The sequence below is a fragment of the Hyaena hyaena genome, unplaced genomic scaffold, assembly GCF_003009895.1.
Source record: "Hyaena hyaena isolate Hyena2069 unplaced genomic scaffold, ASM300989v1 scaffold_24, whole genome shotgun sequence".
In the NCBI taxonomy this organism is placed as follows: domain Eukaryota; kingdom Metazoa; phylum Chordata; class Mammalia; order Carnivora; family Hyaenidae; genus Hyaena; species Hyaena hyaena.
The window spans coordinates 2,373,830-2,396,674 of record NW_024080656.1 but is presented as its reverse complement, the minus strand read 5'-3'; the positions used below and the strand labels follow the sequence as shown (position 1 = coordinate 2,396,674).

The window sequence follows — 22,845 nt, the reverse complement described above, 5'->3', positions numbered from 1 at the left end:
ATAATTTACTAAATCAGAGATGACACACTGGTGTCCAACAAGTGGATTACAGGCAGATTTGAGATATTGATTCCTGCATAGCCTCAGAGCAGGGGCAGTGACCTGGAATTCAGGAGCCTCAGTTGATCTCCTGACATCCTCCGTCTGTAAAGCCCCAGAGAAGCCAGCTGTAGAGAATATAGGTCAACGAGCCCATGGAGCTTACTAGGGAAATTTGTCTTCCAGATGCTCAAGAATAAAATAACCAATCTGAGGTCATATTAGGGGAAAGGGTAGGGAAGGAAGAAGCAGGTCTACAAGAATACTACCACAAAGAAAACTCACAAATCAATAACACTTGATATGGACAAAATAATTAATGAACAAAACATTATTGTTCATAGAAATGAATGGACACTAACAAAATTAATTCCAGTAAATTAATGTGGATAAAGTGGTTTAATTGCCCTTTTAAAGAAAATTGATAAAGGAATTAAACTAAACTAAGTGGTGTAGTATCAAGTATATGTTTTCTTTTCTTTTTTTTTGTTTTTTGTTTTTAAAATTTATTTTCTGAGAGAGAGAGAGAGACAGCTGTGAGCAGGGAAGGGTCGGAGAGAGAGGGAGATACAGAATCTGAAACAGGCTCCAGGCTCTGAGCTAGCTGTCAGCACAGAGCCCGATGCGGGGCTTGAACCCACGAACCGTGAGATCATGACCTGAGCTGAAGTCGGACGCTTAACTGACTGAGCCCCCCAGGTGCCCCTAGTAAATGTTTTCTTGATCAATTTCTTCTCCGTTAGTAAAATTACGGTTGGAATGTTTGTATTCACAGGTAAAGATTAGGGAACCAAAACAGGGTCAAATGAGAAATAGAAAGTCCACACTCAGCTAGTGACACCCGTAAGATTGGAAAGAATTAAGGGACGAGGTTACTTACCCCTTTCTACCAGCATCTTTACTGAGCATGCTGCTGGACATACAACACAATTATGTCTCAGTCCAGTAAGTTGTGCAGGCAATGAGTCTTATCAATAGTTCTCTTCCCTAGAATGATCCTTGATGCTGTTCACAAAATAAGTCTAATGTTTGAAGTTTTAGTCCCATTTGACTGTTCTTGGATTCAGTTTCTAAGGTCTCTTAACTCATGATTCCCATCTGCCCATCAAATCTTCACACGCAAGCAGAAGATGAGACAGTTAATTTATCCTCACAATATATCCACAGCATGATTTTGTTCCCTGCCTCCTACTCACCCATTGTTCCACAAAGCCCTGGGTTGTGTGAGTAAGAACAAATAAGATAGATGAATGGAAATAGATGGGGTGATGGGGGTACAGGAGGGAGTCAGCAAGGAAAAAATGATTGGAGATATTCCCTACCATTTTTTAAACCAGAAAACAAGAAAAACGGAGGAAAAGTATTTGTTTGCACATATTCTTTATTCAACATGATTTCCCCCTACTCTTCATTTATATTCTAAAACAAAGTATTTTATTTCACTTGGATTATCATAATGAAAGATCATTTTTGAAATGGGAACTGACAATGTGGATTCTGTAATAGTTATCACGTTTATAGGCATGATGATAATGAGTCACATTCTACTGCTTTATACAAGGTAGTGAAGTAGAACTGAAATTTTGGTTTATCCTTACATTTGTACTGTTTACTGTCTAATAGACACACAGTTTCTGAACACAAGAATCCGGTTCAGTGCCTGGCACTTAAAAGGGGTCAACAATCATTTAAGTAAATGAATGAATGGACATGACTGACCTTCATCGTTTTATTTTTGGTGTGTATATTGTGGGTTTATATTTATGCACCCACATTAGCAAAAATGGGAAAAGAGCTTCAAATCTAGGTGAGGACAAGACACTTTTGCTTCTTGAGATCACTTCTTTATCTTTCTTGTTTAGAAGATAGTTTGAAAGTGTCTATCAGACGGTAGTCTTCTTAATGGAAAGTGACTCAAAATGAAAGTCTCAGTTCAAGGCCTCTTTTTTTACACTTTATCTTAGCTAAAAGGCTGAGAAGCAATCAAGCCCTCTTTTTTTTTTTTAAGTCTTACACAAAAGGAAGTGAGTATGAAGTTGCTTGCATAAACTTAAAGTACTGCAGAGATGAAACCCAAAGCAGGAAGAAACATGTCACCAGTGTACTGGAGGGGAACACATCGTGTCATGTGAAGAGACATGACAAAAACAGCCCTCTTTAAATTACTTTTGGCAATTGTGATCACATTCATTTTAATTTTGCCAGAACATTTTAAGACACCAAAAGGTGAGTACTTAATTATAATTGATCTTTTCTTTTTCTAATTAAAAAAAATTATGATAGCTAATGGTTACAGGAAAGATCCTCTCTTTGGATACATGCTGCCTGGGCTGAAGTTTTACATCTGAAGTAGAACTGGGCTGAAGTCAACTTTTGGTTGACTGTTAGATAGCTGAGAAACCTTATTCACAGTACTTAGTTATTATGGCATACCATAGTGAAATAAAAAATGAAAAGAAATATTTAAAATCTGTAGTCTAGATTTTAAACATTGAGTTTATTATTCATCGCATCACATGATTTTGCTCTTTGAAGTAGTTTCCTTCAAAATAGTTTTAAGCATGCTTTTATATTCTAGAATTATTTTATAAAGCAAGTCATATTTATTGTTAAAAATGTTTGATTTCCCCCTACCACAGCTATTTCGCACAAATAACTCACTGTTGCTTTTTGAAAAATAAGGGTACTTAAAATAAGATGGGTGCAAATTTCAGCAGGTGTGTGTGTATGTATATCTGTAACCAGAGAAAAATGGAACAAAATGAACTCTGTAGATATTTCAGGGATTTGTGATATGATTGTTAGAACCTAGGATAAGGAAATAAATACATGTAAATTTAAACTATTTTTACATGTCAGTAAAAGATTTAAAAATATATAAATGTGAGTTTGGAAAATAGTTGTGCTCCCTAGCACTTAATAATAAGAAAAGGAAAAAATAAAATACCATATTTTATCATTAAAGTTATATGAATTTGCTTAAAAGCAGAGAAAAGCTTATATTTGATGACTTGCTGCCATGATCACTATTGCATGGACATGAAACTAAGTGGCCAGATAACAATATTTTTGCTAAATAAACACTGTGTGCAATTTTGTGAATGATTGAATTTTTCAAAATTTTCTTGGTTTTCTGCCATTATGTTCCTCAGACTAAACAATCATAACATATATTTTAATTCTTGATTCCACTTAGTGAAAATATGGAGAATGGTTAGAATTGGAATGGAGACAACATATTTCATTTTTTATGCCTTTTGTGGTGGAGAGTAAGCTCATTTAACAGTTATCTAAGGTAGGCCATGAAGATGGACCTGGCGTCTCCAAAAAATCAGGTTCATCTCATGGAAACCAGGTAATCGGCCAAAAAAAGATTTCATAAACTACTCGCTAACACTTTGTTACTGTATTCTGAGAACAAGTGATTGCCAGAGCATGTGAGAAGTTTTTCTTTCTTGGGCAGATATCTTGACAGTAACCAATCATTAATGATTTTTGCTTTCATACTTTCGTAACTAATTACATCAGCTCTCAATACTACCTCTAATGCCTCTGCAAACTTAAAATAGTCATTTCACTTTAGTGAATAGTGAATTCTTTAGAATAGTCTAAGAACAGCACAGATATTTTCTTGGACTCTTCAAGGGGATAGATTTATTTGGGAATTTTATTTCAAAGGGAACTTCCTTGGGGCCAACAAACAAAAATATTTGAAAACCACCATCTTATCCTGATGTCATTTTGTGGTAGAAGGGATTTTGCACAGAGCTGCCATAAATGAAAGACTGATGACTGGGTAAAATATTTTACACATGCAATAGTGCAATAATATTTTATATTTTATAATGGTTTATGGATCACCAGGAACAAGTTCATATAGCTCCATTTTATATAGTCTAATACAGATTAAACTAAAGGCAAATAATCGTTTGACTTTTTTTCAGTAATTTTTAAATCACAGTAACAGTTGCCTTATGAAATGAACTGGCTTGTCGACTGGCATATTTCATAAAATAAAATATCCGGTAAAAATTTTTAGATGATAAGCTAAGAGTGTTCAAGAAGTGCTAAAATTAACCTTGAAATTCTCCTGTACAGTCTTACTTTCCCTATCAGTTACTTGTGGGTTTTTTCCCCATTTTTTTTCTTACATCCTATTCACTTTAATTTCTAAGACAAATATTATAAAATGACTTTTATAAATTATTCACTGATACTATGTCGTTAACACATCAAATGAATTCAGAAAGAATCTTAATGAGGAATAATGTATTCATGAGGTTTAATAGATTTGATTTCAAAATAATAAACCCTCTGAAGGCCTAAGTTAAAAATAGAGAACTGTGTTTGATCATTTTTCATCAAGAATGTATCAGAGTCTCTGAATAATCATTATTCAGAATATTCAAATATAATTACACAGTATAAGCTATCTAGTCTAACTTTACTGAAGAAGAGGAACTTCAATGGTGTTTTGGACTTTTAGTGAGTTTGCATTGAGTACACATTGGCAAGAGAAACTATTTTAATACTTCCAGTTTATTTGAAAGACCGCTTATACTAAGATACAGTAGTTAATGTAATGACTTGGTATACTTATATTGCATGTAGATAATGGAGATAGAAAAGGAATGGATATATATTGATTCAGAGCTACTTGGGTTGCCCCAAACAAGAGACTTCACCAATCTACGTTTATTGGACTTACAGTGTTTAAGAGAGAGAGACCTGGCTAACTCATATCAATCTCAGTGATTTTTTATTTATTTATTCCTCTGGTCATGAATAGTGCCTACCTGTGCTGGCTTTTGCAGCACATTTACTGAAATTGGAATGAATAGTGTCTACCTGTACCAGGAACCCAGGGCTACGAAAACAACAGGCAACTCTTCCTTCAAGGAGTTTTCAGTTAGGGGGAGAACTGACTAGCAAATAATTAAATACAATACTGTAGTTACTAAAATAGCAATGTAAAAAGGTGCGAGGGGAACATACACGTTGCTTCCAGGCCTGTCTGGGGAGGATGTTTCTTCCATTTTTGTTGCAAAGAGACAACTGTCAGAGCTCTAACGATCAGCTAATATTTTTCCTTACCTGCTTGCAGAAGCCCTCTCTAAGAGAAGCAATTATTATTGGTTTTCAAATAAAATGTACCCATAGAAATAGCTCAGAAGTTTTTGAAACTAGAAATTGTAGTTATACAAATGTCTTGCTGATAATTCATGGCAATGCGAGACAGGAATAGCAGATAACAACACCTCAAATCTAATTTTACTTAGCTGTTTGACGTCCTCGCTTACTTGTAAGAGCCAAACTGACATCAACTATGTTTACTAGCTTTCATTTTCCCTGGCATTTCACACTTTCTGATGGAAATGATAGTATAATGGACAGTGAACTGGAAGAGAACACTGGACAAAGAAACTTTACCTAAAAAGTGTAGGATAAACCCTGAAGTATCAAGCCTATGTACACATTACGTATGTCTGTATTATAAAGAACAGTGTTATCAAGGGTAACTGCAACTAATTTGCCTGAAAGTGTTCTTAGTTCTTAAAAATGGGGACTTTATTTTCCTCTCATCAACTGGCTCATTAAAAAGTTAATCAATAGGGGCACCTGGGTGGCTCAGTCGGTTAAGCGTCCGACTTCGGCTCAGGTCATGATCTCACAGTTCATGGGTTCGAGCCCTGCGTCGGGCTCTGTGCTGACAGCTAGCTCAGAGTCTGGAGCCTGTTTCGGATTCTGTATCTCCCTCTCTCTCTGACCCTCCCCTGCTCACACTGTCTGTCTCTCTCAGAAATAAATAAAACATAAAAAAAAAAATTAAAAAAAAAAAGTTAATCAATAATCCCCAATAAGGTCTGGGATATGGACTAACAACTATTAAATTTTTAAAAAATATAATACTTTCACATGTACCAGGTACTATACCAAGTACTTTTACATACAATAACTCATTCCGATACATTAAATATTTCGTCTCATTTGTGGCGAAGCATCATTTGCAAGAGAGACTATCTGAAAATATTCAGCCACAGACACTCGTTAACAGAGAAATAGCCTAGGTATTTGGAAAATATGACTTGACATAGAGTAGTTTCTGGAGCTACTGTTGTCTGTCAAACAATAAAGGTTTTACTGCGCATTCTTACTTATTTTTGAAGGTTAACAGAGAGTTGAGACTTCTTGCATTCAACCTTGAAAAACACTCTTGGCACAAAATATCTAAAAATGTGAGATAAAATATTAAAAACTAAAACATTAAGAACAACAAAAAAATACATAGTTGAACTACTAACAAAATAAGAAAACTCCTCAAAGGTGGAAAATGATTAGAAATTATGAATCCAGATAGGTAAGCAAGAGTAAACAGATTGGTCACCTGAGTAGCAGCTACCAATTTCTGGTGGCCTAGAGTCTGTTTCATGGGTCATGCATGGAGGGACAGAAGCCAGAGTTTAAGACTAGGACACAAAAGGTGACATGCTTTGGGAAGGAGTGAGGAATAATCTAGGGAAAACTTGTCTGGCTGTGAGGACTTTGTCTTTGCCTAAGCCCTGGTGAGAGTAAGGAAAAACTTTCCCTTGAGAGTTTGTGAACACAAGCTGGCCATAAGTTGGATATTCCTGATCATTGCCTATGGTTTGAAAGGCCCAATCTAAGAGTTAAGTCTTGTTTTTATTTTTTTTCTTGTATAAATTTGACATGTGACATTGTTCACTAGTACTTTGTTGAGAAATTTTACATCTGTGTTCATCAGAGATATTGGCCTGTAGTTCTTTTGTCTCTCTCTCTCTCTCTCTCTCTCTCTCTGTGTGTGTGCGTGTGTGTGTGTGTGTGTGTGTGTGGTGTCTCTATCTGGTTTTGTTATCAGGGTAATGCTGGCCTCAGAATGAATTTGGATGTTTTCCTTTCATTTCCATTTTTTTGAATACTTTGAGAAGAATAGATATTAACTCTCCTTTAAAATTTTTTTAAATGTTTAATTTTTGACAAAGAGAGAGAGAGAGAGAGAGAGAGAGAGAGAAGGACAAACAGAGAGAAAGGGAGACACAGAATCTGAAGCAGGCTCTAGACTCTGAGCTGTCAGCGCAGAGCCTGACATGGGGCTTAACTCACAGACTGCAAGATCATGACCTGAGCTAAAGCCGACTAAGCCACCTGGGCACCCCTATTAACTATTCTTTAAATGGTTGGTGGAATTTACTTGTGAAGTCATCTGGTCCTGGTTCAACTTTTTTTTTATTTGGAGCTTTTTGATTACTGATTGTATTTCTTGGCTAATTATTGGTCTATTCAAAATTTCTATTTCTTCCTATTTCAGTTTTGGTAGTTTATATGTTTCTATGAATTTATCCATTACTTCCAGGTTGTCCAATTGGTTGGCCTATCGTTTTTCACAGTATTCTCTTATAATTGTATTTCTGTGGTGTTGGTGGTTATTTCTCCTCCCCCATTTATAATTTTATTTATTTGGGTCCTTTCTCTTTTCTTTTTGATAACTCTGGCTTGAGCTTTATCAATTTTATTAATTTTTCAAAGAATCAGTCCCTGGTTTCATTGATCTGTTCTATTGTTTTTCTAGTTTTTATACCATTTATTGCTGCCTTAATCTTTATTAGTTCCTTATTTCTGCTGGTTTGGGGTTTTGTTTGTTGTTCTTTTTCTAGCTCCTTTAGGTGTAAGGTTAAGTTGTTTATTTGAGATTTTTCTTGCTTCTTGAAGTAGGCCTGTGTTGGTATAAACTTCCCTCCTATAACAGCTTCTACTGCATCCCAAAGGTTTTGGGTTGTTGTGTTTGCATTTTCATTTGTTTCCACGTATTTTAAAAATCTCTTCTTTGATTTCCTGGTTGACCCATACATTGTTTAGTAGCACGTTTATTAACTTCCATGTATTTGTGGTCTTCCCAGATTTTTTCCTGTGGTTGACTTCTAGTTTCAAAATATTGTGGTCAGAAAAGATGCATGGCAAGATTTCAATCTTTCTGTATTTGTTGTGGCCTGTTTTATGGCCTAATATGTGACCTATTCTGGAGAATGTCCCATGTGCACTTGAAAAGAATGTGTATTCTGCTCCTTTAGGATGAAATGTTCTGAAATATCTGTTAAGTCCATCTGGTCAAATATAATATTCAAAGCCATTATTTCCTTGTTGATTTTCTGTTTAAACGATCTGTCCATTGATGTAACTGGGTTATTAAAGTCCCCTAGTATTATTGTATTATTATTGATTAGTTCCTTTATGTTTGTTATTAACTGTTTTATATATTTGGATGCCTCATGTTGGGTACATAAATATTTGCAATTGTTAGATCTTTTTGTTGGATTATCCCCTTTATTATAATATACTCTCCTTCTTTATCTTTGTTACAGTCTTTGTTTTATTTTTTTTAGAGTTTATTTATGATTTTGAGAGAGGGAGAGCACGAGCATGAGAGGGGCAGAGAGAGAGAGAATTCTAAGCAGTCTCTGCACTGTCAGTGCACAGCCCAATGCAGGACTCAATGTCACAAACTGAGAGATCATGATCTGAGCCTATAGTAAGAGTCAGACACTTAACCAGCCTTGCCACCCAGGCGCCCCTCCAGTCTTTATTTTAAAGTGTAGTTTGTCTGATGTAAGTATTGCTACTTTGGCTTTCTTTTGACATTCATTCACACGATAAATATTTCTCCATCCCCAACTTTCAATCTGCAACTGTCTTATGTCTAAAATGAATCTCTTGGAGGCAGCATACAGACAGATCTTATTTTTTATTCCATTCTAAGGCCCTATGTCTTTTTATTGAAGTATATAGTCCATTTATATTCAAAGTTATTATTGATGATTGATAGTTATGGATGTATTGTCCTTTTATTACTTGTTTTGTTGTTGTTTCTGGAAATTTTTCTGTTCCTTTCTAGTATTTGTCACTTTTTTTCTTTTCTTCCCAAAGAGTCCCTTTTAATGTTTCTTGCAGGACTGGTTTAGTGGTCATGAACTCCTTTACTTTCTGTTTGCCTGGGAAACTCTTTATCTCTCTTTGTATTCTGAGTGATAGCCTTGCTGGATAGAGCATTCATGGCTGCAGATTTTTTTCCATTCAGCACTTGAAATATATCACGTCTTGCCAAGTTTCTGCTGAGAAATCTCCAGCTAGGCTTATGGGTATTCCCTTGTAAGTTAAGGACTTCTTTTGTCTGGTTGCTTTTAAGATTGTTTATCACCATATTTTGCAAATTTAATTATATCTTGGTGTTGGCCTGCTTTTATTAATTTTGATGAGAGTTCTTTGTGCCTCCTGGATCCGGATGTCTGTTTCCTTCCCCAGATTAGGGAAGTTTTCAGCTATTTTCTCAAATAAATTTTCTGCCCTCCTTTCTCCCTCTTCTTCTTTTGAGACTCCTGTAATATGAATGTTATTATGGTAGATTGAGTCACTGAATTCCCTAAGTGTATTCTCATGTTCCATAATTCTTTCTCTCTTTTGTTCACCTTCATTATTTTCCTTTACCTTGACTTCTAGATCATTAATTCATCCCTCTCCTTCCTTCAACCTGCTCTTCATTGCGTCAAGCCTGTTTCCAATCTCTTTTGCTACATTCTTTATCTCTCTGATTGATCCTTTCTTCACTCTTTTATCTCTATGGTAAGGATCTTACTAATGTTTTCTATTCTTTTCTCAAGTCCAGTGAGTATACTTATGATTGTTGCTTTAAATTCTCCATCAGGAATGTTACTTAAATCTATTCTTCTTAGTTATTTGCCTGTGGCCTTACCTTGTTCTTTTATTTGGGATAAATTCCTCCATGTTGGCATTTTGTCTAAGCCTCTGCCTTCTTCTCTGGGTTAGAAAAGCAAGTTATGTTTCCTGCTCCTAAAAGTAATGGGTTTATGAGGAGGTCATATAGTGTACAGGGCCTGGAGCCACAGGGAGTGTCTCTGGTGTGTGCTGTGTGTGCTCCCCTATTGTGCCTTGGCTGCTCTATCCTTCAGGTCAGTCATCTGCAGAGGCTCTCTTTGCCTGCTGTGGGCAGTGTTCAGGTCCTTGGCCTGAACTAGGTGTGTTCTGGTCTTCTTGTGAAATGAGACCTGATATCACTTCCACCAGAACTGAGACCTGCAGAAGTTTCTGGTCAGATGTGGTGTGGGCAGAGGTTTCTGCTGGTCTTCTAGGGGAGGCGACCCACCATGCTGGGGCTGAGGCAAGCTTGTCTGAGAAGGGTAGTTTAGTCTGAACTCAGAGGACTTGGTGTAAGCAAGTTAGGCAGCCAGTGTCAGTGCTGTGCTGCCTCCTGCAGGTGGCTCTGTGTTTATCCTGAGGGGTGGGGGAGGGACATGGTGCCAACCAGCTCCTTTGTTATCTGAGAGGCATTTCCATGAAGCTGCCTCTCTCAGGAACGTGCTCTGAGAAGAGCAAATAATCTCACTGCTGTGTGCCCCAGGCTCTCTTCAGATTGCTGTTTCCGTGCTGTTGGCCCCTGGGATGTTTGCCTGCCTTCTCTCCCAGAGCCTTCTTGGCTCAACCCTGGCCAAGCCCACTGACCTTTAAAACTCAAAGCTTCAAGCTCCATTGGTTGTAAGAACTCACAAAATATAGCCCGTCTCATTTTCCAAGCCAATGGCTATGGAAAATGTTTCTCTGTGTGCATTCCCTTTGTGTTCCTCTCTCTTTCTCTCTCTCTCTTTTGCCCTTCTCCATTGCCATGACTCCTTCCCCTCTGCAGTACCTGTGATCCATTTCTCCCCTAGACCATGGATCCACACTTTTTACCTTCTTCAATGTGGCCTCTTCTCTCCCTTTGGTTGTGGAGTTTGTTCTGTCAGTCTTTAGGTTGATTTCTGAATTATTAGGATAATTTGATAGTTATCTAGTTGTGTTCATGGGACAAGGTGAGCCTAGGGTCCTGTTCCTCCAGCTCTGCCACTATCTTCTCTTTCTCCCACTCAATGTTTTTTAGATTTCACATATATAATCATATAGTAATTGTCTTTCTTGATCTTATTTTACTTAGGATAATGTGCTCAAGTCCATCCATTTTGTCACAGATGGCAGCCTATTTTCCTTTCTCATAGGTGAATAATACTACATTTGTGTATATATAACACATCTTTATTCATTCATCCATTGATGGGCACCTGGGTTATTCCCATATCTTGGATATTGCGAATAATACTGTGATAATACTGCACAGTAGTGCAGATATCTCTGTGAACTCCTGTTTTCATTTCCTTTGGGTACCTACTCAGAAGAGGAATTGCTGAATGATATGATTTATTTTTAATTTTTTGAGGATCCTCCATATTGTTTTCCATAGTGGACAGATCAATTTACATGCCAACAGTATATAAGGATTCTTTTTTTTACCGCACCAAGAAATTTAATTTAAAGTGATTTTGAGATAATGTGGTACTAGATACCAGGCAGAGGTAAACACCAATCCTTTATGGAGGAAAGCATCTTCAAACCAGATCTCAAATAATTTCCCAAACAAAATTCTAAGGAACATGAGCTACTATCAGAAATCATAAAACACATGAAGACTTAGAAGCACCAGGCAGGCTCAGTCAGAGGAGCGTGTGACTTGCTCTTGGGGTCATGAATTCAGGCCCCGTGGTCGGTGCAGAGATTACTAAATATAAACAAACAAACTTTAAAAAACCCACATGAACAGACAAGAGCCAACAGAGACAAAAATAGCAGAATCAGATCTTGTATGAATTCAGATATTGGGGTTATGAGATACATCACATAAAGTAAATATTTAGTTTGTTTCAATAAAAAATGATATCAAATGAGTATGAGTAAGAAACGAGACTATTAAAAATAATCAGGCAGATTTACAAAGTCACTATATTGTACACCTGACACTAAAATATCTGGCAGATTTGAAAAAGAATAACTTGAAAGTCTAATTATGAAATTATAATAAGATGAAAGTCAAAGCACACGGGATGGAACAAATGGATCAGATGTAACTGAATAATGAATTGGAATACATATCTGAAGAAATTACTAAGAACACAACATAGAGAGCCAGAGGAAGAGCAAATATGAAATAGAGGTTAAGAGATGTAGAGAAGAACGGGAGAGATCTCTAACGAAACTACCAAAGGAGAGAAGAGACAGAATGGGGACAAAACTATGTTTGAAGAGATGTGGCTGAGGATTTTACAAAAGTGATGAAAGATACATCCTCAGATTCAGGAAACCCAACAAGTCCCAAAGAGAATAAATACAAAATTCTCTAGAACATGAAAAATAAACAAATCTTAAAAATAACCAGAGACAAAGACTGATTATCTTCAAAGGAACAATAATTAGGTAGTTCATTTCTTGAAAGCACCAATGAAACTCAGAGGCAGCGGAATAACTTCTGCAAAGTACTGAGGTAAAATTAATGTCGATCTGGAATTGGTGAGATGTGCATTTTCAGATGAACAAAAATAGAGAGTTTGTAATCAGCAGATCTTCAGAGAAGGATTTTATAGAGAATTAACTGTAGGAGAAAAGATATAATCCTAGAAGGGAGGCCAGCGATGCAAGAAATGACAAGGGAAAGACCCTCAATAACTATAACCATGTGAGTTTATCTAAATAAATCTTGAAAATGTTAACTGAATACAACAAAAGTAACTACTGATTTTGTGTGTCAATGAAAAACCAAGTTAGAACTAAAATGCTGTACAAAAATAGCATCCCTATTAAAGGCTAGAGGTGAGGATCCATTTTCTTGTCTTTTCCAGCTTCTGGAAGCTTCCTGCATGCGTTGGTTTGTCTCTTAACTTCCATCCTCAAAGCCAGAAATGGCCTGTTGAGTCTTTGTCACGTTGTGACGCAGATTCTTTTCCCTCCTTCTTCCATATTTGTGATTAATTAGGTCCTTGGATAATCTAGGATAATTTCCCTTTTTTAAGAACAGTGCACCAGTTGGGGCGCCTGGGTGGCTTAGTCGGTTAAGCATCCGACTTTCGCTTAGGTCATGATCTCGCAGTTCGTGGGTTCGTGCCCTACGTCGGGCTCTGTGCTGACTGCCAGCTCAGAGCCTGGAGCCAATTTCAGAGTCTGTGTCTCCCTCTCTCTCTGACCCTCCCCTGCTCACGCTGTTTCTCTCTCTCTCTCCTAGAAAAAAACAAAAACAAAAAACAAAAAAACAGTGCACCAGCTACCTTTATTCCATCTTCTGCCTTAATTTCTCTTTGTCATGTAATGTAACATATTCACAGGTTCTGGAAATTAGGATGGGGACATTTTTGGGTAAGCTATTATTTTGTCTATTAAAACTGAATGATCAAAAGATAAGCAGGCACAAGTCAGTAATGTTAGGACTGGAAAAGGACACAGTTAGAAATTTAAAATGTAATGAAAGATTAATAACTTCAAGTCAATAAATTTAAAATGTGAAGGACATATTTATAGAAAAATATAACTTACTCAAACTTACTTAGGAAGAAATGGAAAACTAAAGAGTTGTACAACAATTAAAGAGATTGAACCAATGGTTTAATATTTGCTGACAGAACTAGATTTGGATAGTTATACATGCATGTTCTGCCAAACTTTCAAGAAATAGATTGCATATATTAAATAATTTCATAACAAACCTTTTCAGAAGATAGAAACAGGAGAGTATTTTCCAATTTATTTGTTTAGTATATCTTGGTATCCAAACTTAACAAAGATGGAACAACAACAACAATAAAAACCCTTATAGGCCAATCTCATTTATGAACATAGATTAAAGGGTACTTGAGTGGCTCAGTCAGTTGAGCATCTGACTCCTGATTTTGACTCAGGTCATGATCTCGGGATTGTGGGATTGAGACCCAGTCAGGCTTTGCACTAAGCATGAAGACTGCTTAAGATTCTCTCTCTGTCTCTCTCTTTCTCCCCGTCTGCCCCTCTCCCCCATTTGCATGCTCTCTCTTTAAAAAAAATTTTTTTTAAACAAACCATTAAGAATCTAATTGGATAGGGGCATCTGTCTGGCTCAGTCAGTAGCGTATGCAACTCTTGATCTTGGGGTTGTGAGTTTGAGCCCCATGTTGGGTGTAGAGGTTACTAAAATTAAATCTTTAAAAAAAGATTCTAATTGGATAAAAATGATCAAATATGTATAAAGATGTGTAAAATTATCAAATTATATTTATACCTGGAATACAAGATAATTCAGCATTAGAAATGCTAATAAGATACTTCACTGTTTAACAGATTAAAGAGAAAGACCACAAGATCATTTCAAAGTTATTGAATGAGCATTCAATTATATTCAACAGCCCTTGTAATGAAAAACCCTTAGCAAAGTAGGAATAGAAGAGAGCTTCCTTAAACTGATACAGGGCCTCCAAAAATGATTATGTGAAATATTATTCTCAGTGATGAAACATAAGTATTCTTTTTAAGATCGAGAACAAGCAAAGATGCCCTCTTTCAACATCTTCTTCATGGTACTAGGGGTCCTGGTAGCGCAATAAGAAAAGTAAAAGAAATAAAAGGTATAAAGATTGGAAATCAATATATAAGATTGTTATTATTTGTACTTGACAAGCATATCTGCATAGAAAGACCAAAAGATTTATACAAAATAAAAGTTAATAAGGAAGTTTATAAAGTGGCAAAAAATAAAACTGATATTAAAAAGTCAATTTTATTTCCATATATCACGAACAAACTTAAAACATATCCTTAAAAGATACTGTTGGTACTAACAAAAAGTAAGGTACCCAGAAGGAAATCTAACAAAAGGCATATGGGACCATAATGTAGAGAGATCATTGAAAGATACCAAAGAAAGCACATATAAATAGAGAAAGAAAAGAAGAAAAATGTGAAAGGAGGAACTCAGTATCTTATCTCTCTCTTCCAATGGATTTCAAGATTCAAATCAGAATCACAGGTAGGTTCCTCACGGTGTCTCCCTCTTTCTCTGACCCTCCCCTGCTCATGTTCTCTGTCTCTGCTCTCTCTCTCTCTCAGGAATAAATTTAAAAAACATTAACAAAAACTTTCATAAAAGCAAAAGTAATTAAGTAATTACAAGTAATTAAGTCAGTGCAATTTGCCAAGATAGAAAAATGGATATATAAAACAAAATTGAGATCCTAGAAAAACATTCATATATCTATGAGTACTTGATACATGATTAGATGTGTAGTGAGAAAAAAATAGTCTATCCCATAAACACTAATGCAATTGATTATTACATGCAGAAAAAATTAACGTGGCTTCCTACCTCACACTATACTCAATTCCAGATAGGTTAAGAACAAAAATGTAAAGGCAAAACTGTAAAATTTTTAGAATATCTTTTTAACTTCAAGGGAAAAGGACTTCTTAAATAAGGCACAAAGCATAAATTATATCACAAATAATGATTGGTAGATTTGCTGCATTCAAATTTAGAGTTTCTTTTAATTAAAAGATCATAAAGAAAATAAATTGATAAGGCATAATCTGTGAGTTGATATCTTGATAAAATATTTAAGAAACTTCTTAAAATTTTAAATAGAAAGTTTAAAGAACTTCCAAACAGTAATAAGAAAAAGACAAACAACCTAACAGAAAAAAATGTAAAAATAGAAAAAAAGAAGGAAACCCGCTTTTAAACATGATGAGATTCTGGTTAATACTCACTGAGTTGACAAAACTTGAAAGGCCTTCGCCAAGCTGTATTGTCAATAGGAACCTTTATACATCACACATAAGAGTATAAATTGGTACAATCACTTCATGTAACAATTTGGTATTTTCTAGGAAAATCAAAGATATACATACTGAAATCCCAGCAATTTTACTCAGTATGTATACTAGAGAAACTTCTGTATTTTTATACCAGCAGATATATTCATGAATACTCATAATAGCATTCTTCAAAGATGAAATTTATTGAGATAAAATTTACGTATAATAAAATGCTCTAATTGTAAGTATATAGTTGCAAGTTTGACAAATGTTCACACCACTGTAACTACCACCACAATCAAGATATAACATTTTCTAACACTCCACAAAAGTCCCTCTTTCTCCTCTGCAGGAGAACCCTTCTCCCACTGTCAATATATTTTTCCTTTTCTAGGATTTCATATAAATGGAATAATAAACTATGCAATCATTTGTATCTGGCTTCTTTCCCTTGTCATGACACATTTGAGATTCATTGTGTACATGTTGTTGTTTGGATCAGTATTTTCTTGCTTTTTGTTGCTGAGTAGTAGTCTGTTATAAAGGTATGTCAAGAATTGCTTATATATTCCCTAGTTGTTGGGCATTTGGATTGTTTCCAGTTCTTGGCTATTAGAAATAAAAAAGCTGCCGTGCAAATTCAGGTACAGGTATTTTTATTTCTCTTGTGTAAATTCCTAGGAGTAGAATTATTAAGTCATATACGAAGTATATATTTAACATCTAAAAGATGTAAAACTGTTTTCCAAAGTGGCTCCACTATTTTATGTTCCCACTGGCAATATATGATGGCTATAGTTCATAGCAGCATTATTCATAACAGTAAAAATAGAAAGAACCCAGGTGTTTACTGTCAGAAGAATGAATACCTTGTAGTATATTCATTCAAAACAATGCCACAGACAGTTAAATTAACTATAGCTATATGCAGCAACATGACTAAAACATATTAAACAAAAAGGCAAGTCATAGATGAATATATATAGCATATTACATATATGTACACATTTCTAAAATATGCTAAATGAAACAATGTTACTGAGGAATATGTACATCCTGGAAAGGCTGTAAGATAAAGCAAAGAAGTGATAAACGCAAAATTCATGATAGTGGTTAACCTCTCAGAAAGGAATATGTAGGGATGAGAAGAGATAGGGTGCTTCAAAGATATTGGTAATATTAATATCCTTAACCTGCATGATAGATGCATGGGTGTTTGTTTATTTTTATTATTCTTTAACTGACACCACACATTTTACATATGCTTATATATGATAAAGCTTTATAACAAAAATTTAAAAAGAAAATAAAGGTAGTTGATTTTTTTTAGCCTTACTCTCTGGCTTTCTTACCAAAAAAAGATTGACAGGCATTTGTCCTATACTGTAATGTATTTTCCGTGTTTTTTTAAAGTTTATTTATTCATTTTGAGAGAGAGAGAGAGAGAGAGAACGCGCGCATGAGTGACACGGCGCAGAGCCTGATGCAGGGTTTGAACCCATGAACTGTGAGATCATGACCTGAGCCTCATGACCAAGAGTCAGAGGCTCAACCAACTGAGCTACCTAGGTGCCCCTGTAATGTTTTTTCCTAAGTCTACTTGGTATTCTATATACTTATAATGAGAGATTGCAGTTGTAGTACTGGGATAATTCTGGAATGCATTTCTATCTCTGGGAGTGAGAATTTAGATGTCTGACTGCCAGCAATATTAATGGCAGTAGTTAAATTCATATATCCTTGTTTATGGAGATGAGAATATAGCCCACTTGATAACAAAAATGATTGAGTAGAATTTATTCTTTCTTAAAATTATGCCAGGGAAGGATATATCCTCTATTTATCTCCTTTCCAATTGAATTATTTAAAACTAAGGTTTAAAAACCACCATAAAATGACCTGATAGTCAAATATAAAGAATACATCATTAATTCTAGAAAGCTTAGCTGGTCACTTTTTGGATAAGAAGATTGTAATATTGACAGCAAAAATTTCTCTATTTCTCTATCTTGATTATATCGTAGGAATAGAAATTCAAGAAATGGAAAATTACGTAAGATGAAAAATGTCAGTGAGTAAAATGGAAACATGGCAAGAGATGTTTTTGTGTATTTTAATACTATAAAAAACCTATAGGTTATAGTATTCTGTCAGATGGTACATTTCTATCTCCTTCCTGGGACATTATTTTTTTATTTATGTTTATTTATCTTTGAGAGAAAGAGAAACAGAGCATGAGCTGGGGGAGGGGCAGAGAGAGGGAAACACAGAAACCAAAGCAGGCTCCAGGCTCTGAGCTGTCAGCACAGAGCCTGACGCAGGGCCCGAACCCACCAAACATGAGATCAAGACCTGAGCCAAAGTCACTCAACCAACTGAGCCACCCAGGTGCCCCCTTCCTGGGACATTATTATTGAAGGAAATAGCCTTAAAAATTAGTTACAATTTGATCACAACATTGTTTATAAATATATTAACATATTATAAAATTGTGGCTTTGTGTAAAATATCATCTCCCCTGCAGAAAAAACATTTTTAGCAATGCAAGTACAAAATGTGTTTATAGCTAGAAATCACATGTGAATCATTATAGAAACAATTTCAAATGTGGAGGCTGAAAATGAGGCTCTAATTTTATTAAATAATAAAAATATGATTATCTGTAATGAGACACTTATGGAATTAGTATTAAAATACAAATTCCACAAATAAAAAATTCTTTAATACCAATGAATAGCCTTGTTTTCTTTCAAGGTTGAACCAAGATATATGACTAGCAGTAATCATTGTAAGAACTGAAGCAATTGTTTCATTATACTGCACATTATTTAGGAAAATTGAAACATTTATTTTGCCCTATGTGATTATATGAGAAATGGTAAAGAAAGCCACATAAAAATACATTTGAGCATGTGGATTATTTTTTCATACCAGCAAATGACTGCCACACTAGGCATACCTGAGAGAGAGGTTACCTATTCCTTACATGACCATTACTGCTAAATAGGGATTCTCAGTTTTTATATAGTGAGTTTTAATTACTTCCGTGAATTATTTCACAGATAATTCTACCCTAAATGCAAGCTGAATTTTTAATTTTCATTTTGGAATATAGGTTTGAATTTTAAGTAATATACATTTGTACAAATTTCAAAGGTGTTTTCATATGTACTCTTGAGGCTACTATAACCCAGTGAGTTTAGCAGGATCTAGAGATATTATCTCTATTTTGCTGATAAGAAAGCAAGACTTACAGAGATTAAGTAAATTGTTCAAGTATCTTGCCTAAGGACAGATATAGCTCTAGAGTTCTTGTCTTATTTGAATATAATGTTGTTTCTCTTCTACCATCATTTCCATATCTGACGTTTGTCCTCAGACAAAAAATAAAAATTATGATGTCACCCTGTTAAATTTCATCTTTGGAAGTTCAGGTAGGTTGAATAGTGGCACCCCAAAGATATCGCATGCCAATGCCTGGAACTTGTGTTACCTCATAAGGAAAAAAGTTCTCTACAGATGTGATTAACTTCAGGTTCTTGAGACGGGGAGATTATCTTGTATTAACCAGGTGTAACCCATATCCAATCACAAGTGTCCCATATAACATGCTTACAAGCGAGGCAGAGGGAGATGACACAGACAGAAGAGTAGAAGACAGGACAGAGGAGAAAGCAGGGTGACCAGAAACACGGAGATTGGAGTGATGTGGTCAACAAGCTAAGGAATGCCAACGGCCACCAAAAATTGGAAGAGGGAGGCAAGGAACGGATTCTTCCTCAGAGCCATCAAAGGGACAGTAGTCCTGCAGACACCTAGATTTCAGACCAATAAAACTGATGTTTGAACTTCTGATCTCCAGAGTTGCAAGAGAATAAATTTCTCTTATTTTAGACTACCAAGGTTGTAGTAACTTGTTACAGCAGCTCTTAGAAACTAATACTTATTGTTCAAGTTTTTCTATTCCCTGTTCAACTCTGAGCAATTGACATAAACCTCTATTTTGGGAGAGATGGATTTGGAGGAACCCAAAGTTTGTTCATGAAAACCTTCCAGAAGACAGAATGGTTAAAATGTTAAGGTTTCCAAGAATGTCTCAATTTCTCTTCTCTGAAAATTAATACGAAATGTTGACAAAAATTTAAAAGAAATATTTAAATGAAATAGATGTTAATTCAGGTGAAAACATTCCTTTCACTAACAAACTGAAATATACCGTATCTGCCTAAGAAAAACTGGGAGCTTATTGTGTTATTTGAATGACAAAAACTCAGAATTTCATAGTAAACACATTTTTTTTTCCTTCATAGGAAGTATATTGGAGCTATCATGTCTGGAAGTGTGTTTACAACCTAATTTCAACTATTCACTCCCCTCTTTAAATTTTTCTTTTGTGACTTTTCTGAAACCAATAAGAGAAACTCAGACTATTATGGGAATCTTTCTAAACCACTCCAACTTTCAAAACTTCCCCAGAATTTGCCAAGGCATCATGAATGAATTTCAAATGTGCTCCTCGTGTTTGGCTTGTGAGTCCACAAAACTCATGGATTTTATTTCTCGGGAACAAACATCTAAAGGCAAGTGTAAAGGGAAAGGGATAATAAAATGTTTCAAGGATAAATCACTTTATTCTGTTAAAAAAGTAATAATACATTCCATTTTAAATCCATTGGTGTGGGAACAATCAGCAGTGTGACTCTTGATGAGTGACTTGCAGGGCTTGGGGACATTATTTGTTCTTGGCTTACTTTACCAAACCAAAATATCAATTCTTAAAATACATCACAATGCCACCATAATTTGTGTATATTTGATAATTAAAAGATTATTTGGCATGCTTTCTTCAAAGGTATTGAGGTTTTCAAAATTAAAAAAAATCTAAGCAAATCTATAGGTTCTTATAGTAAATTCAAACTTTGATTTCTTGAAGAGTCTTTAAATCCTAGGCCTACCTAACATTTATCCACTGAATATGAATTGTCTTTTTACTTATCTAACTATCCAGTGAGCCTCTTGATCCTGGAGACTTTGTCTTTGTTCACTATATTTCTAGATCTTAGCAGAATGCCTAACATTAGGTGCTTAATAAATATTTGTATAAAGAATGAAAAAATAAAAGAATAACTGTATTATGTATGATGTTTGATGGAATCTCACATCTATTTTGAGATGATATAAATTATTTAATTAAATCAAATCAACTTGCATCATTGAGAAATTAAAGAATTCATTTGTAGTCATAAAATACACTAGTGGCCTCAGGCCCAAGCATCAAATTTATTATTTATACCTATTCAGTGAGATTGCTGCCTGTATCACTCCATACTGGCGTGTTTTTCTCCCTATACATTCAGAATAGGAATGAGATTTCTTGGTATTGACTTTGGATGAAGTATAAAAGAGGTATCTTTTTCTGGGTTCTTATTCAAGTAGTGCTGTAACTATTGCAGGGTTCTAGGTCAACTTCATCAGGAAGCAAGCTGGGAAAATAACTTTACGGTGCTAGAGAACTAAGAAGTGTTTTAACGTTTGGTAACTCACATATGCTACCTCTCTGCCTCCTTGAAATGCAAAACAGTGCATCGATAAGTTATCCCAGTTGCTATGGCTGTGTAACATTTTACCTCAAAACTCAGTGGTTTAGAACAACAGCAATCATTTTATTCTTTTCCTTTCTCTCTTTTCCTTGCATTCTTTCTTTTCTTTCCCTTTCTTTCTTCACCCCCCACCCCGCATCCCTCTCCTTTTCCTCCTCCTCCTCCTTCTACTTTTTCTCTGGCTGACCAGGGATTCTAAAATGGGCAGAGCTGGGCATTTCTGTCTTGGAACATTATAATCTGTCCCGCAAATCATCAGGGACATGTTTGTATTTTCTTTGAGATGTCCCAATTCTCTTTCAGCCCAAATGTCACTTGTTTTTCACAATCGTAAAGAAAGTAAGCACTTGAATCATTATTTTTAGTTCAGGGGGCTTCTCATTTCTACTTTGTTTATAGAGGAAGGAAGGGATTTAGTTTTGAGTGCTGTGTGTTTTCTTACTACGTATTACTATTTTGCAAATAACATTTTCTTAATCTCTTCCTAGTTCTTATCATGAAAGGATCCACGGAAGTGAAGGCAAATGACTTCCACTCACCTTGTCTACATTTTAACTTCACTGTAGCTCCTACAGTTGACTACTTGGAAGAATATAACATTACATGTAATCTTAAAACCCGCACCAGAAAGTCAGCAAGTGTGGAAGAAGATCCAAACGAGGAAAAGTCTATGAACCATACCTGTAGGATTATGGAATACCTGAATAATTGTACACACGTTTCTCTGCACCTAGAAATGGACGTCAAAAGTATGTATTTAAGGAAGTTACAGGGCAAAGAGAATTGGATACAAACTTAAATAAAGGCTAACACATTAACTTCACTAAAAGTTAAATAGCTGAAGAATTTTGTTGGTGAAATAATATGACTGGAAAAAATTTAGTCCTTTTATCTGTTTTTTGTTTTGTTTTGTTTTGTTTTGTTTTGTTGCTTTTCATGGGGTCAAGCTGTATCCAGAGGCTGAGGAGACATTTGTGGGTTGTGATTTCTGAGGTCCTAGAAAGACATCAGAGTAACTTTGGACATGCCTATTAGCTGTGCTTGAAGGAACACTACCACAACTAGGTATTAAAGGGTGAAGTTTATTTTTTTAATTTTTTGATATTTATTTATTTTAGAGAGAGAAAGAGAGAGACATAGTGTGAGCAGGGAAGGGGCAGAGAGAGAGGGAGACACAGAATCTGAAGCAGACTCCAGGCTCTGAGCTGTCAGCACAGAGCCCGATGTGGGGCATGAACCCACAAACTGCAAGATCATGACCTGAGCTGAAGTTGGATGCTTAACCGACCTAGCCACCCAGGCGCCCCTGAAATTTATTTTTAAATGTAAACATTTATGTACATTGTGATGGGCTATGAATATCTTATTTTGAATTGACTCAACATGTCTTCTCCTAAAGTTGAGAACGAGGAGTGAATGAAATTGGATTTTTCTTTTTTTTTTTTCCATTTATAGTTGTTGCTGTAACATCTTTTTCTTTTTTTTACAAATAGTTTATTGTCAAATTAGTTTCCACATAACACTCAGTGCTCATCCCCAA

The 22,845-nt window shown here is 35.5% G+C and overlaps 1 protein-coding gene across 2 annotated transcripts in view; it reads left to right on the top strand.

Moving 5' to 3' along the window:
• Nucleotides 1-2,117: 2,117 nt before the first annotated feature.
• TMEM156 (transmembrane protein 156) overlaps nt 2,118-22,845 on the top strand; it is a 43,917-nt gene continuing 23,189 nt past the window's right edge. For both annotated transcript variants that reach the window (XM_039226955.1, XM_039226954.1), the window contains exons 1-3: nt 2,118-2,265; nt 20,016-20,285; nt 21,794-22,054. In XM_039226955.1, coding sequence (XP_039082886.1) covers nt 2,178-2,265; nt 20,016-20,285; nt 21,794-22,054 — 619 coding nt within the window. In that variant the 5' untranslated portion in view covers nt 2,118-2,177. The remainder of the gene's footprint in view (nt 2,266-20,015; nt 20,286-21,793; nt 22,055-22,845) is intronic.